We start from the raw sequence: 17563 nt of genomic DNA, 5'->3' as shown, positions 1-17563 counted from the left end.
TTCCAGCTTTGTCAGACATATTAGCCTTAATTATATCCCCGTTATATGTATTTTGATATTTTTCAGCTTTGTCAGACATATTGGCCCTGATAATATACCCTGTGAAGTTTAAGGAGGAGATAATGGTACATGAGGATGTGAGACGTTGGGACTTTGACTGGACTTATGGTTTTGGTTGGGGAGCATTTATCTTCTCAGCAGCAGCATCTGTGTTTTTCTTCATTCCATCAGAAACAAAAGAAATTTCGAGAAAGTCGTTTTCATCTGATATTTGACATTGTTTTTAAACAGTAACTGCAATGCATAATTTCTGTGTATAAATGATCTCATGTTTTAAAGTAGTAGATTTCATGCAGAATCTGTTTCTTTTTTGACATTATTCTCTAATTTTTATGCCCCACCTTTGTAGGGAGATCTAAGACATTGTTAGGCTTAGATTTAATTGGGTTATAACAGAAATGTTAACATAGAAGATAAATAATATATTAATATGAACATTTGCCCTTTTGATGTTAGTAATACTAGAAAAATAGAAATAAAACTGAGAAACAATAAAAATTATTACAGAACCTGTACTCAATAATTCTGCTTTAGTCCAGTGTATAATGTTATCATATTTCAAATTGACAAGAATATTGGATGTATTTTCACAATTTAGAATTTCCAATCAGAAAAGATAAGTGATGTGTTTAATGAGTCAGTAATGATTGTGAAATACACTTTTTAAAATGTCAATTGATGATTTACTCTCTTTTAAAAATATTTAACCTTTGTTTAAAAGTTTACACAATGGTGTAGTCACATTTATAATACCATATACAAGTGCAATATGAAAATGTACATTATATACATGTATGCTGTAAACTGTCTGATGTAGTGTTGTGTTATAGTATTTTTCTTGCCATTGTTATACCTGTTAACTTGTTGACTGTATTATCAAATCAAAGGAATGGTTTATTTTTAACTAAATTTTTAGTGTATTTGTTACCAGTGTAAAGTGGTAAATCAACCATAGGATGACATAAGGAAACACAATGTGTAATTCCTTATCAGACTGGAGTTACCTTTCCCTCAGAGAGGTCATCCATACATGGTAACATTCTTACACAGTTGTTTTGATACCCAGAGATTATGGTATTAATAGATCTGATTTAAATACTCCTACATGTTAGAATGAGTTGTCAAGTAATTATATATGTTCTGGACCATATGAGTATTTGGACCGTAAACATATGGTCTGACAATATGAATTTATACTCATTTGGATATTAACAGGGTGGACCATATGAGTATTTAGACCAAATAGGTATTTATTGAATTAATTCAAACTTCCTTAAGAGACACAGCTCATTGTCACAAGTTATTAAATGAAATCCTTTATATTTGTTTTGGACATTTTTTTTTCTTATTCCCCAGCGTTTAGGTTAGATTTTCTTAAAAATCTTCTAATTTCAACTTATTTTCACTTCACTGATGTGTTCGAATATATCATACTCTTATTCATGCGATCTTACAATAACAGTGGTTTCTACATAAGAATAGAGGGACAGCACTATAAACTACTGTAATTGTATAAAGAGGAGCATAAACAAATTTGATAACTAAAAATAATTTGAAATGTTTAAGAAATTTTAGTTTACAAAAAAACAAATTGAAACACCAAAATAAAGAAAAAAAGGAGGGTTCAATGCTCCAATTAACTTATTGCTTTACAGTTCTTTTAGTTATTTTCTGAGTTGACATATTGTGTTTCGTAAAGACTAATTAATAATGACCATGCAAAAATACTTCTACGAAAAAATTTTAAAACTTGTGACTGTGCTATCATTCATCTTATTTTATTAATCATGTTACAATGATTACCAAGTTATTATCTGAGTCTAAATCTTAATTTATGAAATCTTGAAGGGTTATACCTTATGCAATTACTGTTCAACATTCATAGTATTAATTACCTGGACCATACGTGTATGGTTGGACTGTATGATTATATACGCATAGGGTCATGACCATACATGTATGGTCAAATACTCATATGGTCAAGAACATATATATATCTGTGTTAATTGTTACATTGTTTGTTGTACATGTTCCATTGTTTGTCAGAGGTGGATTTGTTTTGTTTTTTAGAGGGTGGGGGTGTTAATGCATAGACTTTTTACAAGGTCCACTCCAATCATTGTCTAGTCTGGGAGCCCAGGGCCCCTTGTTTGTTGTTACATTACATTGTTTTTTGTTATTTTACATTAATTGTTGTTCTGTTACATTGTTTGTTGTACATTTGTTAGTATAAGTACAGAGGAAACATTGTTGTTTTGTATTTGATTGGGATGAAAACTTACATTTGATTTCTGAAAAGATTTTTTACAATACCTATGTAAATAGAGTCATCTGTGTTGTGATAATGATCTTCCATGTTGTGATAAGAATTACTGTGATGTATTTGTAAGATTTAGTTCATGTTGACACATTCCATAAATGATTGCATAATATATAACTGTTTATATACAATGGCAATGGTCGGAGAATGTTATATTTAGTATTATTTACTGAAACCAGACTAGGGTTGATTTAATCTTTTTAGTTTTAAATCTTGTATAGAGGATATAACTTCCTTAGTATATGGGTATAGATAGGCATTGATGCCATAATAAGAAGCTTATACATTTTAGAAGTGGTCTCTTAAGTCAGTTCAGTCCCGGTTTATTAGGTTTATAATGAAAAATTTTATAATTAAACCATTCCAAGTTTCGTAGGTATTTTCCTCCATACTAATTACTTGTATGCATGTAAATCTTTGGACTTTGTTCAAGTTTTTTTTAAATGACAATATATTCCTTAAACTTATTTTACATCAATAAAGAGATTTTGATAAATATTTTGATAGTCCCTTTTACTTAAAACTTGTTTTATAGACAACTGTCTTTTTTTTGTTTGCTTTATGTTGGAAATCAATTAACTAAATTTATACATGAACTTTTCATTAAGGAAAACAGTAGGTTTTTAAAACTTGCTCCGGTCACAGAAAGTAAATAATGTCACAGACTAAATAATTTTCTCATGATATCAACTAAGGAAATTTGATGTTGAATCAAAGTTCTATAATGGAATATCTCTTAATTTCCTACCAAAATCACCTTAAAACAGAATATTACATGCATAGTGAGGATGAGAACACAGAAATAAGATATGAATTTAAACATGCTAGGTTTTAAGGCATCACCCTATTATTTGAGGTTTGAACTGTCATCTAATATCACAAAATATTTAAGAGTAGATTAATTTCTGAAGAAATGTATAAATTTCTGAGGGAGATGATTGTTTCCACTTAATATTAAGTATCTAGTTCATTTACTGTAAGTTATAATTTAGCTACCTTAGGACCTTTTATAGCTTACCGTATGAGTTTTACTCATTGTTTAAGGCTGTAGGGCGAACTTCAGCTGTTTACATCCACAACCTTTTGTCTCTATTTATATACGGCCATCTAAGACAGGACGTATTGTATGTATACCAATGTCCTTCCATCCATCTGTTAACAGTGACTTTGATTGTCAGATTATAGTAAATTTTTCACTTATTATACGCCCGTTTACAGGAGGTATCATGGTATACCGTTGTCCGTCTGTCTGTCCATCTGTCTGTCGTCAACATGTCGGACATTAACTCAAAAACGATTTAACCAATTTGCATGAAACTTTGGTGAATTATTCATATCTATTGATGTGAGCTCCCTTTCGTTTTTTATAAATTTTGGATTTTACATTTCCTAGTTATGGGGTTTTATTCATTAAAAAAAGGGGGATTTTCCAGTTTTCGAACAATAACTCAAAAATACTTTCACCAATTTGCAAGAAATTTTGGTTTATATCTTTTGACATGAGCTCCCTGTAGATTTTTATAAATTTTAGATTTTACGTTTCCAAGTTATGAGGTTTTCTTCATTAAAAAAGGGGGGATTTTCCATTTTTCGCACAATAGCTCAAAAATGCTTTCAGGAGTTCTCATGAAACTTTGGTAAATTGTTTATATCTGTTGTCTTTCGCTCCCATTCGATTTTTAGATATTTTCGATTTTGAATTTCTGAGTTATGGAATTTTATTCATAAAAAAGGGGTGTTTTCTAGTTTTCTGACATTATCTTTAAAGTGCTTTGGGCAGTTTTGATTAAACTATGGTGACTGATTTATATCTATTAAGATAACCTCCCTTTAGTGTTTCATAAATTTCTGATATGACATTGAGAAGTTATTGAACTTTATTCTTCGAAAATGGGACGGGCGTATCATGCGTCATGGCGCAGCCGTTTATTGTACCATAACGTGAGTTTGATTGGAATGATTCTTTGGAAAATTGGCATAATTGATGGAATCGGTGAACATAACTAACCATTTGATTTAAAAAATGGTATCCTCAGGCATGTCTTTCTACAGAACCAATTTTATTTGCTCATGATAAAGTATCCCATTTTATTCTCGCAACAATTTCATAATAAGGATGTATCATGCACTCTTCATGCAGCTGTTTATTATATATGTATAACCAGCACATCAGAATTTGAATATCTTAAGACACAGCCCACATGCACAGTTAATTTTCTATTTATTAAATTTGATTATTCTTGATTGTATTGTATCAAAAGAAATATATATTTTTTCATTGCTTACAAGGTTGGGGCTTTTATTTATAATTTTATTTGTATTTTATATCATCAAGTATTCATTTACACTTTATTAAAAATATTTTTAATATACAGCATATATAGCATTATTTATAGGCAATTATTTATGTAAAAAGTACAACGTAATCATATTCCTTTTTAGCTCAACTATAGGGCCAAGTGAGCTTTTCTCATCACTTGGTGTCCGTCGTCCATTGTATTTCCTCATCATCGTTTTTTTGCCTATTATCTTGAAAACTATAACAGATAAACAGACACTTTGAACAGCAGAAATGATCAGCAAGGTACTCATATAAGTCAAGATCTGAACTCGTCAGTCCAGTCCTTATTGTAGTTCTTGTTTTTAAAGAAGATTTTTACTAATTATTTGTGTTTTTTACCTATTATCTTGAAAACTATAAAAGATATATAGTTCGAATCCCGGCAAGATTTAACATTGTTGTGCTGATATTTAGAGTAATCATGAATATATATATATAACAAAAGTGATCAGCAAGACAAAAGATAAATATAAGTCAAATTTTGCTGAAATCTTTAGTATTTTTTTAAAGATTTATTTTTAGGAGTGATTGCCCTTAAATGATGATTTTTTTACCCTTTTTTATGTATGTGGCCAAAACTAAAGAATTTAAACTGAAAAAAATTATCAGCAATACGAGATCAACAATAAAGAGAGTTTTGTCATCTATTTCTTTCTAATCTATAATGTTGGAGAGTGTCCATTGTTGAAGATGCACATCAAGGTTAGTGACACAGGCTCTTTAGAGTCTCTATTTGATCATTAAAGCAGTCAAATAAAAAAGAAATAATCAATTTTCATTTAATTTTAAATTTCAGACTTTAGACCAGTTTACCACATATTTGTTTGATGTGATGTTTGTGAAGTTTCATGTTAACCAGACATATGTAAATGTTTGAAGTAGTTTATGATTTGAGTCAGTTTTGGTGTAGTCATGTTTATGGACTAGTATACCAATGTTGGTGGATTTTGTTATTGTTTTTTATTTAGAAAGAAACAAATGTAATAAAGTGTTATTGCTGTATTATTTTAATTTAATGTCATGTGATGCCCAAGTTCACCATTGCTAATTCATTGGTAGATTTAGTATTTTCTGCTTAAACTAAAGTGGCACATTAGGGATATTAATGCTGACTCATAAACCCCCACATAAAAGAGTATATTTGAACAGGGGAAAGATCATAGCATGAATGGAAAAGTCAGCATTAATCAGGATAAAAGAGAGAAATGATCTATTTGTCGAATTAGATTCCAAACTAGAGGTAATACAATGAGCAAATGGGAAGAAAGAAAAATAAAAGTCCACCTTGTTTCTGTGTATTAATCCAAATAGGACTAACAATATATAGGTATTAATACTTTTATGATCTATTTGTAAGCTTTTATGATCTATTTGTGCAGTGTTAACTGCAGTGTATTGTAATTCACTCTACATTTATGCACCTAGCCAGATCAAACCAAAGATTTCAAAATTGGCTTTTGCTGCTTCACCACCAAGAAACCATCATTTAGGAGTAAGAGTAAAGACTGGTCAGCCTAGAGTAAGAATAATGTGACAAGGTTGTGTGGTGCATTTTATAAATACAGGGGTTTCACAAACCATGGCCTCTTTTGGGGAGATATATAATATTCATAGATATTTTGTTTTGTTTACCTACTGGTTCCCTGCTATCATCTCTTTGTTTCATCTCTTAGAGACATAACTTAGGACCAGTATAAATACACACTGTAGCAGCAAAAATTGAATTCTGAGGAAGACCCAAACTGAGAGAAGTGTAGTACAGAATTTTAGTATTAGTTTAAACTCTTGAAAGTTCAGTGCATATTAATGTTGAAAATATGCCTCACAGCCCTATATTTATACCCCCGCTATACCTATGTCTGTCCATCAGTCCGTCCGTCTGTCCCATGAATATTTTTCGTTGCATCTTACTCAGGAACTACATCATAAGGATTTCTGAAATTTGGTTTCAGGGTTTGAATAAGTCAGCTATACCATGTGATGCGTTTTCAGATTCATCACTCAACAACTTCCTTGGCAGGCGGGGCTATCATCAGTGAGCAGTAGCTCACAGTTTCACTTGTTTGACCTTTGAAAAAATAGTAGTGCATATGAATTTTCCATTCTAGGATATAATTTTTTACGAAACTTCATAGTAAAAGTTGTACAGTTTTAGCCATAAAAGGAGTTCCAATGGGAAATTGTATTGTCTACATCTATAGAAGTGCAACTTAAAGGCCTTCCTTGTGAACTAGCAAATTGAAAATAACATGCTCTTGTCCGGAATTTCTGACATCCAAGTAATATTTGCCACTGGATGTAAAATGCCTTCTTCGTGAACCAGCACATTGAAAATTGACATGCTCTTGTTCTGAATTCCTGATATCCTGATATCCATGTAATATTTGCCACTGGATGTTAAACACCAAATTATCATGATTATTTTCCTCATTCATGTCAGGTCCATTGTAAAGTTAATCGGTAGAATCTGATTTTTTGTTTTTTTTAACCAGATAACCTTCATGAGCTATTTCTTTTATTATCCCTTATGGTCCATTACCGGGTTACATTTTCTTCTCTCCTTGAGCTTCATCATAATTATGCAAAATATTCAAAGTCAATGAACCATGACTGAAGGTACAGGTCCAAACAATCTCCATAGAAATAAGATGTGCCAATACTAAAACAACTGCATACCAAATACCATTGACCTTCCACTAGTGGTTCCCAATAAATTGACCTAATCACAGGCAAATACATGTAAATAAAGGCAACAGTAGTATACCGCTGTTCAAAAGTCATAAATCAACTGAGAGAAAACAAATCCGGGTAACAAACCCAAACCGAGGGAAACACATCAAAAACAAATCCGGGTTACAAACCCAAACCGAAGCAAACACATCAACCACAAGAGGAAAACAACGGAACAACATAAACACTGAAGTGCAACAAAAACAAACACCAACATACATAGAAACGAACTATTTGATAACAATTGCCATATTCCGTAACAACTCAATAAGCCATTACTGAGTTGGCCGGGCCAAACAATCTCCATGGAAATGAGATGTGCCAATGTTAATACAACTGCATACCAATTATCATTGAACTACCACTAGTGGTTCCCAATAAACTGATCTAATCACAAACTAATACATGTTAATTAAGGAAAAGTTTTAAGTCAATAGACCATGACTGAGGGGGCGAGGCAAAATAATCTCCATGGAAATGAGATGTGCCAATGTTAATACAACTGCATACCAAATATCATTGACCTACCACTAACTAACCTAATGACAAACAAATACATTTTTGATGCCGCTGGTGCTGGAAACAGTATACCTATATCTAGCTTTTTGACTGCGTCAAGGTGAGATAAAAATTCACATCAAAATTCAGGAAATTTTCTTATTTTCTGAAACAAAAAATGCATCATAACTTTCAACCTTGAACTTTTTCCAATTCTGCAGGTTTGTCTGTACTCAGAATTAATTGTGAGGTGTAAATATGACCATATTTTCCCAAATATTATAACGAACCTTAAACATGTTAATCATGGCTAATTAATGATATAAAAAGAAAGTCAGACATTTCTTTTAGTTTATTTAATATAAAAAATATCTATAACATACAAATGTAAAGAAACTTTTCAAAAGCATCAATAAGTTTCGAATAATTCAAATAATTACACATACATTAAATTCCTATTGGTTAAATTAGCTGCCTTCCTATAATGGTCTTGTATAAGTATCAGTCAAAATCTAAGATTTAATGAATAGCTATCTTTTTACATCAAATTTTGAAAAGAATATGATGCACTTTAGTTTGAAAGAAGTCAGATGTATTATGTATTGGTGTGTTTTAACATACATAGACAAAAAAATAATGCTTCTCAAAGTGTGATACAACAATTCACAGAGAAAAAAAATTGAAAAAACGAAAAAATGACATTTTTACTTGTAGGCTAGATCCACTATTTATATCATCATTCAAGAAAGATTGTATGTATTCAATTAATAGTCCTTACTATTTATAGCAAAGCATGTCATAATTCATTATTAAAATCTGTTTTTTTTTTATTGACCAATACTGGGAGACACAACAGAAAGCTCAAATATCTTTGTATCCCCCTGAAAAAGCCTCTTGTATTGAGTCCTAACAAAAAAACACCCAATTACAAGCCTTTGAAAATTGTGATTATGATTTAAAATGCAGATTCCTTTTCAATGGAAGGAAAAGGTATTATCTGACTCGAGTGTTTTTAATGTGCACACTTTCTGTGCAGAAAATGATGCAGCGAAATAAATTATTTCTCCTTGATGTCTTCTGAAGCACAGCCATGTATCCAACAGACCACAGATGTCTTTGGGTTGTATGTTTTGTTGGATTGCGTCTCGATGACGGATATATCCAGCATCTCATTTTATTGATTTATATTTAGAATGTAATGGTATTTCTGACTGGCTGAACAGTTATACAACACACATCTATTTCAGATTTGTTTGTTTGATGGAGTTTGAATTGACAAAATATTTTTTCATTCACATTGAATCAGGATAAAAGAGAGAAATGATCGATTGGTCAAATTAGATTCCAAACTCGAGGTCATAAAATGAGCAAATGTGAAGAAAGAAAAATAAAACTCAACCTTGTTTTGTGTATGAATCCAAACAGGACTAACACTATATAGGTATTAATACTTTTTGAGTTGACCTTACAGCTTTAGTAAGAACCCATAAAAAATCAACGCCAAACTTTCTTAGCGTAAGGTACATTCATGATATTACATTACTTTATATTGTTTGATTACTAAAACATAACTTCCCCTGCCTACACAAGACAACAACAAACTACACGATTACAACCTTATATGGTGGTATAAAAAGCTGACAACAATTTACATTGGCATTTTTGAAGATTAACAACATTGAGTAAAACAAGAGTGCAATACAAGAATTCTATATATATGTTAACAGAAATGTCCAAGCCATAACAAACTAACAATAAATAATTGTGTATTAAGTTGAAAATCTGTTTAGTCTGTCAGATTTATACAGTGAACAGACAATCTAATAAGACATTTTTTAACAATTTGTAACCATAAAATGGCTGAACATTATAAAAAATAGTTTTGTTCATTATCCAAAACAATTGTATTCTGTTCTATTAAAATGAACATCAATATCTCCCAACAAAGTTATTAAGAATTAATATATAAGCTAGAGATAGTGTTATATTATATCACCTGACAAAGAAATTATGAAGTATTAGCTAGAGAATCATTCCACTGCCAAATGTCAATCTTTTCTAATGCAAACAACTCTACCACACAGCTATATGTGTTCCAACATTAACAATAATGGTGTCACCATGGTCTGCCGGATGTATTATACAGGGATGGTACAGTCACAAGTTGATCTAATCATCATCATCCACTGGAATTATAACATAGGGTTGGTACGGTACAAACTTCGATTTGTCATGACACTTGGCTACCCATATTGGTTTTACAAATATCAGACTTGGATTGTCTGTTAAAGCCTGCAAACATCAAAATTGTCTCATTAAATTATTTGTTTATATATTAGGTATTAATGGGAGATCTTTAAACAGTCTTTATTAAATTCATTTATATCTTTAAAGACGCAAGGTCACTTATATATTCAAGAGCTTGCAGCTGCTACACAAGACTCATTTCATCAGTGTCTGAGCAAAAAACTAATGAGCCATGGTTTTCTTAAAAAGTTCATGGGTATCAAGACCTAATAGGTAAATATTCTGTATCAATTCGATAAATAGTACAGGATGGTCTTAAAATATAAATTCTATGGGTCGATGGGTGGAGAGGTGTGATTTGGATGCATGAAGTCGTGTTATTTTCAATTTGTATACCATTATTAAGTTTTTATGTTTAGGTCTGTTTTTCCAAGTACTATAAGCAATAGGTAACCTATATGTGGTGTATGGAATGATTGTAAGGTGAATACGTCTGTTTGGCAGGTATCACTTGAATTTTACCTCATTTTCATGGTTCATAGGTCAATGTTAAGTTTTTTTTGTTTTGGTCTGTTTTTCAATCATCACAAGCAATAGGTCAAATATATTTTGTGTATACAAAAAATTGTAAGGTGTACATATGTCTGTCTGACAGCATTTACCTGACCTGAGTTTCTGTGATGCTTTTATTAAAACCTTTATCTTTAAGACTTTCAACATATTGTTTAAGTAAGTTGTGCTGTTTATTTCTGATGTATATTTACATAGTTTTGGCTGCTGGATCCCACTTATTTTCACATTAACCAATTATGTCTGTTTGGGTTGCTCACACAATTTTGTCCATATAAAACAGAACTATAAACAAGATTCATACATGTGGGAGGTTTAGCCAGCCATAAAACCAGGTGAACCCACCATTTTCTTTGGAAATGCCAGTACCAAGTCAGGAATATGACAGTTGTTTTCCAGTTGTTCTGTTTGTTGATATTTTCGAGTGTTTGGTTTTATCAGGTTTTAATGGACTTCCCCCCTATCTGAATTTACCTGTTAATATCTTTTTTAGAGCTTGATATACTGTGTAGATAACTGAAGGTTGTAGAAAAGTGAATGTGAGCTCTAGATGTCTTTTGGTGACATTTTTCATGACATTTTTCAACTGAAGTTGATTCTCAAAACTCATACATCCAATATAGTTTACCTATTACCTATAGTATCTGAGAAAAGAACATAACCATGAAAACTAAACAATGACCAATGATTCATTAAAATGAGGTCAAGGTCAGATGAACCCTGTAAGATGGACATGTACATCTTACAATAATTCAACACACCAAATGTAGTTGACCTATTGCATGTATTGCTTTTAGTGTCTGAAATATAGACCTATTAACCTGTGAAAAATTATGTTGACCATTGAACCATGAAAGTAAAGTCAAGGTTAGATGAACTCTGCGAGACAGACATGTACATCTTACAATCATTCCATACACCAAATCTAGTTGACCTAGTGCTTACAGTATCTGAGATACGGACTTGACCACAAAAACTTTGCCTTGATCACTGGTAGATAAAAGGAAGTAAAGGTGAGGTGAATTCTGTCCGAGGGAATTTTTGAAACAAAGACATACCTCGACCTCTCTGGTCCCTTCAACCCCTTCTCTATATACTGGTACTTACATCATCAAAATTCTGGTCCCACTCTGAGTTAGTGACTACAAAGTTAACTTTGTCAGACATATAATCTTCTAACTCCCTGTAATTATAAATATATAGTTATCACATTAATTTAAGGTTGACAATAGGAAACTAATTAACAGTTATGAGCATGCTCACACAGAAAATGCCCAGAGGGGGTCCAAATAACATGAACTTTGTTGTGGCCTAAACAGCCACTAAAACAGAAAATATGCTATTATACTGACAAGTAGAAAGATGCTTTTAACAAAAATCAATAAGATAGCTGGATGGCCCCCCTTATATTTCATTAATAACATTCTTTACTAGATATATCTAATTTGAAGAGAAGTAAGTCCAAAACACCCTCATTAAACTAAAAATATTCGCTTGTTATTTCTGACTTACCCATCATATGCTGTGATATATTGTACCATAGTACGTCTTGTTATATTTACTTACCCATCATATGCTGTGATATATCGTACCATAGTACGTCTTGTTATATTTACTTACCCATCATATGCAGTTATATATCGTACCATACTACGTCTTGTCCTCTCATTATAATCTCCATACAGAAGGAAATGTTTCTTCCTAAAGAAGTCTGGTAGTTCAGGAAAACCTGAGTCATTTCCATCATCCACGGCTCCATTCTTTATGGGTGATTCCTTTTTGGATGATGATGGGGCATCTTCATCTGTGGAAGCATTATAAGGATCATTATCATCATCATCTTTTTTCAATGAACCCTTTGGATTATCGATCTTTGCCTTCACCCTAGATATAAAACAGACATTATCAACAATAACTCAATTGATTTAACCTTAGCAATGTAGCATGATTTTTCTTCATTTTATGTATTTAGTATGTAAAATGATTTGTCACCTCAATCTGAAATTTTAAATAAAAAGTTAAATCTTCCAAGTATGATGTGTGAAGACTGTTGTCATTAAAAACTATAGGCCAAAAAAGTAGAGTCCAGGTCTTAGTACAGGAAATCAAAAATTCAAAAAGAGCAATAATTAATAAATAGCAAGTGCAAATTTTCATGTCTGGAGAAGAATCTGTGCAAGTTTGTTTGAGCTCAGGCTGTTGCCTTTAATGGATACTGTCAGGTGACACACTTAAAACTGTAATATGATTGTAATCCATATATAAGTACACATTGTAATGAATATGCTGAGCACATGCATTACCCATCTTTAACTAAAGGTCAAATTAAAGGTTACATGCATACACACTCAAAATGAGATTGAATGATTGTCTTGCTAATCAAGAATATATAAACATTGTTTTTGACCGTATTCTTACAACAAATTTAACCACACAGGCTGCTAATATAGAATTATTATTTCCATATTTCGCTTTAATGGATGCTTGAAACAAATATTAATAATACTATTATCTTTTGTTTCAATCATAGCTTAAACACAGATTTAATGGAATTTCATCAGCAATATTGATTTTAAAACATTACACCTTCTAAAACTTTTAAATAAAATTAAACCAGATTCAGCAACATGAAAGAAATTTGTAATCAGATGTATGGTTTTGGGTGTAATGTAAAAAGTCACATGACAACAGATATATACCTCCTAACTTAAGTCACATGACAACAGATATATACCTCCTAACTTAAGTCACATGACAACAGATATATACCTCCTAACTTAAGTCACATGACAACAGATATATACCTCCTAACTTCATCTTCTGTGTCATCTCCTGAATCTGACATGTCCATTGCTTCTAAAAAATAAAATCAATACATGTATGATCTGATATTTGCTTGGATTAGTTGATGTTTTCTTTGCTCAGTTTACTTTTGCTTGGTTTAGGTGGTTTTTAGTTTGGTCAGCTAACCTTTACTTGGTTTAGGTGTGCTTTTCTGTGGTCAGATTTCATTTCCTTTGCTTGGTTAAGTGAGACTTTCTGTGGTCAGCTTACCTTTGTTTGGTTTAGGTGGTCTTTAGTTTGGTCAACTACCTTTGCTTGGTTTAGTAGGTTTTTAGTTTGGTCAGTTTACACTAGCTTTATTAAGGTGAGGTCTTCTGATATCAGCTTAATTTTGCTTGGTTTAGGTGAGGTTTTCTTTGGTCAGCTTACCTTTGCTTGGTTTGGGTGAGGTTTTCTTTGGTCAGCTTACCTTTGTTTGGTTTAGGTGTAGTTTACTGTGGTCAGCTTACCTTTGTTTGGTTTGGGTGAGGTTTTCTTTGGTCAGCTTACCTTTGCTTGGTTTAAGTGAGGTTTACTTTTGTCAGCCTACCTTTGCTTGGTTTCAGTGAGGTTTTCTTTGGTCAGCTTCTTTGCTTGGTTTAGGTGAGGTTTTCTGTGGTCAGCTTACCTTTGCTTGGTCTGGGTGAAGTTTTCTTTGGTCAGCTTACCTTTGTTTGGTTTAGGTGAGGTTTTCTGTGGTCATCTAACCTTTGCTTGGTTTAGATGAAGTTTTCTGTTGTCAGCTTATCTTTGCTTGGTTAAGGTGTGGTTTTCTGTGGTCAGCTTACCTTTGATTGGTTTAGATGAAGTTTTCTGTGGTCAGCTTACCTTTGCTTGGTTTAGGTGTGGTTTACTGTGGTCAGCTTACCTTTGTTTGGTTTTGGTGTGGTTTACTGGGTCAGCTTACCTTTGTTTGGTTTTGGTATTGTTTACTGTGGTCAGCTTACCTTTGTTTGGTTTAGGTGTGGTTTTTCTGTAGTCAGCTTACCTTTGGTTGGTTTAAGTGAGGTTTTCTTTGGTCAGGTTACCTTTGTTTGGTTTAGGCAGAGCTCCAGATAAGAATTCACAAATTGGGGTTTTTACCCACCATTTTTTTATGTAATTGGGTGATAAAGTTTTTTAATTGCATTATCAATTCCAATTCACCCCTCAAGCAAATATCAAATTGGGTTTTTCACCACCAAGCTCCTTAATGTATTGGGTTTTTTCATCAACACAATATTGAATATTTAGGCATGTTATAATCACATTATATCAACCCAATATGTGTTTCCATCTTAAATGTGTTTCTTTCTTTGTAGAATATGTGCTAGCTGTTTTATTTGGTTTATTCACTGACGACCAATTGTACATTTCATTTGTGTCCCGTTTTAAACGTTCTGTCAGTTTTGTATTTTCTCAAAACTTATGTAAACTGCAGCTGGTGTCACTAGTTGGACAGGAACTAATTGCCTTTCTAGATCCCATATGATCACCCTACAGTTTAATTATAGTTGGGGTAGGTGTGGCTAAGTTTTTAGATTTTTGTGTAATATATGTGAAATTTAGGTGCTGTAAGAAAGTTTTGCCAGTCCTTTCACCTATTTGCCAGATCTACTTTTTAATAAAAATAAAAAGTAGTTTCCAGATTTAAGATATACCCCAAAACCTTGAGTTTTATAGGGTGGTTTATAATGACGGAGACCACATTCAACTTAAATTTACAAATAATCCTGCAACATCAAGTAAATAAATGACAATGTTATACTGCACTTGCCAATAAGACAACTATCTTAAGCATCTAGAACAATTAGACCAAAACAAAGAAAGTGTCAAGCTGCATTGAGGTAAAAAACGGATATGTGCATGTATTCACTCATCAACTAAAATGAAAAAAAATAATATATAAACTGTTTTCGTTTAATTCAATTTACATAAATCTGGGTTAAGTTGTCCCTTATCCGAACTTTTGGTTTCTGATGCTTTCAAACTACATATCATGTCATAATTGATTTGGCCTTTCACTTTTTCCAACTGATTTCGTTTTTGACGGAACCCTGTGTTTATCGCTCTAGCAATGTTCTCGTTATGGTACGCAAACACGCCCGTGCGTTCAATGGCCGCTTCCTAAAATCACTAGCTGAGTTTTGTTATCATCATAACTTTCCCTCAGCTATCAAAAAGAAGCCGAAAACATGCTTCTATTCAATATTTTTACCGGACATTTACTTTCGTTTTAATTCATTGTATGTTATGATAAATCCCGAGCAATTCGAAAAAATATGACAGCATGTCACACGCTAATTGGATAAACGCCGAGAAGATCGAAATGTTTTCATAAACACGTGTACCTTTTGAGCAACGGAAAATTCCAACAGGGACCCATTACAGCTACTTGATGCAGGGCTCTATTTTTAGAACGAAAGGACATTTCCAATTATAAATATTATAAAAATAGATTTACGCGACGACTGTAATCAAGTAAGGGTAAATAATGCAAACGATAGCGAATAAAAGCGTTAAGAACCCATGTTTTTGGCATATAATTGGGTTTTCCTTTGACTTAATTGAGTTATTGAACCCTGCAATGGGCAATTGCATTGGGTTTTTAATTATTTTTATTGCGTGATCACGCAAATATGCAGCTTATCTGGAGCTCTGGTTTAGGTGAGGTTTTCTTTGGTCAGCTTACCTGTGCTTGGTTTAGGTGAAGTTTTCTTTGCTCAGCTTAATTACCTTTGCTTGGTTTAGGTGAGGTTTTTTTCTTTGGTCAGCTTACCATTGCTTGGTTTAGCTGAGGTTTTCTTTGGTCGGCTTACTTTTGCTTGGTTTTGGTGTTGTTTTCTTTGGTCAGCTTACCTTTGCTTGGTTTATGTGAGGTTTTCTTTGGTGATTTTGTTTCTGAGGGTTTTTTCTTTGGAGGAGACTTTTTAGGAACATAAACATCTTCATCAGTACTGGATTCATCTGGTGAGTCAGCATCGCCAAGACGGTAACTAAGGTTCAATAATGTAAACAAATAAACAAATTAACTAATCATCAATGTAAAAACTTACAAACAAAACGTTAATAAAGAAATATATACTGACTATCATACATTTAAAACATTAAAATAACAATTTAAGCTATTCATTTAAATACCATATAACTAGTAATTGTAGAAGTAAATAATTTTCACTTTATATCAGAGTAAAGTATCAGACCCCAAAAAGTTAAATTACAAATTTTAACAAATATGTCACAGCTGAATTTATATAATTTTCCAAAGATTTAGATTTACTGATATTTCTATAATTTTCCCTTTTTTCTGGGACACAAAGATTGAAGTAGTTGAATTGGACCATTAAGATTAAATCCACATCATTTGGACTCTATTGGATAGTTGTCTTGTTGGCAATCTTACCACATCTCCTTGTTTTATAAAGATTGGTAAGAAACAAAGTGTTTGAAAGACAACATTTTGAAAATGTCTTTTTACATTGAATGTTTAATTTTCACTTTAAGTTGTGAGATTTGATTAAATACCCTTTGAAACATAACTGTATGCATATAGTATGAACATTTTTATTAATTATAAATTAACGGCCTGTAAAAATTGTGTCTTAATACTAAAAGGTTTATAGATAAATGAAGAATGTGTCTATGGGCCACAGATTCCCCTGCTTGTAAATATGCATGAGTCAACTTCCACATACAGATGCAGGATTTACATACATGTAGTTATGACTGTTTTGTGATTATAAGCATTGTGTATAAGTTTCATAACATTTGGTAGAGGAAAACAAAAGTTAGAGAATAGAAACGACAGATTTAGCAATTGTTCCATCTAAAGAGGGGCCTAATTCAAGACAGTATAAGTGATGACACCCAATTTCAATCTTGATCTGTGTTTTGAGGTAATAAGCATTGTGTATAAGTTTCATAAACATTTGGTTGATGCAAACTAAAGTTACAGAACGGAAACGAAAAATTCTCAGCATTTTTTTATGTTTATA

General features: G+C 32.2%; 2 protein-coding genes and 1 long non-coding RNA gene across 3 annotated transcripts in view; 2 read left to right on the top strand and 1 right to left on the bottom strand.

The window, feature by feature from the left end:
• Positions 1 to 5723, top strand: part of LOC127710589 (transmembrane protein 47-like) — a 29378-nt gene extending 23655 nt beyond the window's left edge. Inside the window, exon 4 of the mRNA XM_052216536.1 lies at positions 67 to 5723. Within this exon, the coding sequence (XP_052072496.1) occupies positions 67 to 275 (209 nt within the window). The 3' untranslated portion in view covers positions 276 to 5723. The remainder of the gene's footprint in view (positions 1 to 66) is intronic.
• Positions 5724 to 8286: 2563 nt separating this feature from the next.
• The window catches only part of LOC127712427 (DNA repair protein XRCC1-like), a 35375-nt gene continuing 26098 nt past the window's right edge, over positions 8287 to 17563 (bottom strand). Inside the window, exons 11-15 of the mRNA XM_052218862.1 lie at positions 16428 to 16564; positions 13571 to 13622; positions 12387 to 12650; positions 11874 to 11949; positions 8287 to 10241 (exon numbers count right to left, since the gene is read on the bottom strand). Of these exons, the coding sequence (XP_052074822.1) occupies positions 10119 to 10241; positions 11874 to 11949; positions 12387 to 12650; positions 13571 to 13622; positions 16428 to 16564 (652 nt within the window). The 3' untranslated portion in view covers positions 8287 to 10118. The remainder of the gene's footprint in view (positions 10242 to 11873; positions 11950 to 12386; positions 12651 to 13570; positions 13623 to 16427; positions 16565 to 17563) is intronic.
• On the top strand, positions 13957 to 16482 carry LOC127712428 (uncharacterized). Its single transcript, XR_007987072.1, has 3 exons — positions 13957 to 13999; positions 14120 to 14197; positions 16448 to 16482. It is a non-coding gene; the product is annotated as an uncharacterized LOC127712428 (long non-coding RNA).

This window comes from Mytilus californianus, unplaced genomic scaffold (genome assembly GCF_021869535.1).
Source record: "Mytilus californianus isolate M0D057914Y unplaced genomic scaffold, xbMytCali1.0.p SCAF_8, whole genome shotgun sequence".
In the NCBI taxonomy this organism is placed as follows: Eukaryota; Metazoa; Mollusca; class Bivalvia; order Mytilida; family Mytilidae; genus Mytilus; species Mytilus californianus.
Note: the sequence above shows the minus strand (reverse complement) of the source record. Positions and strands in the feature narration are given on the sequence as shown.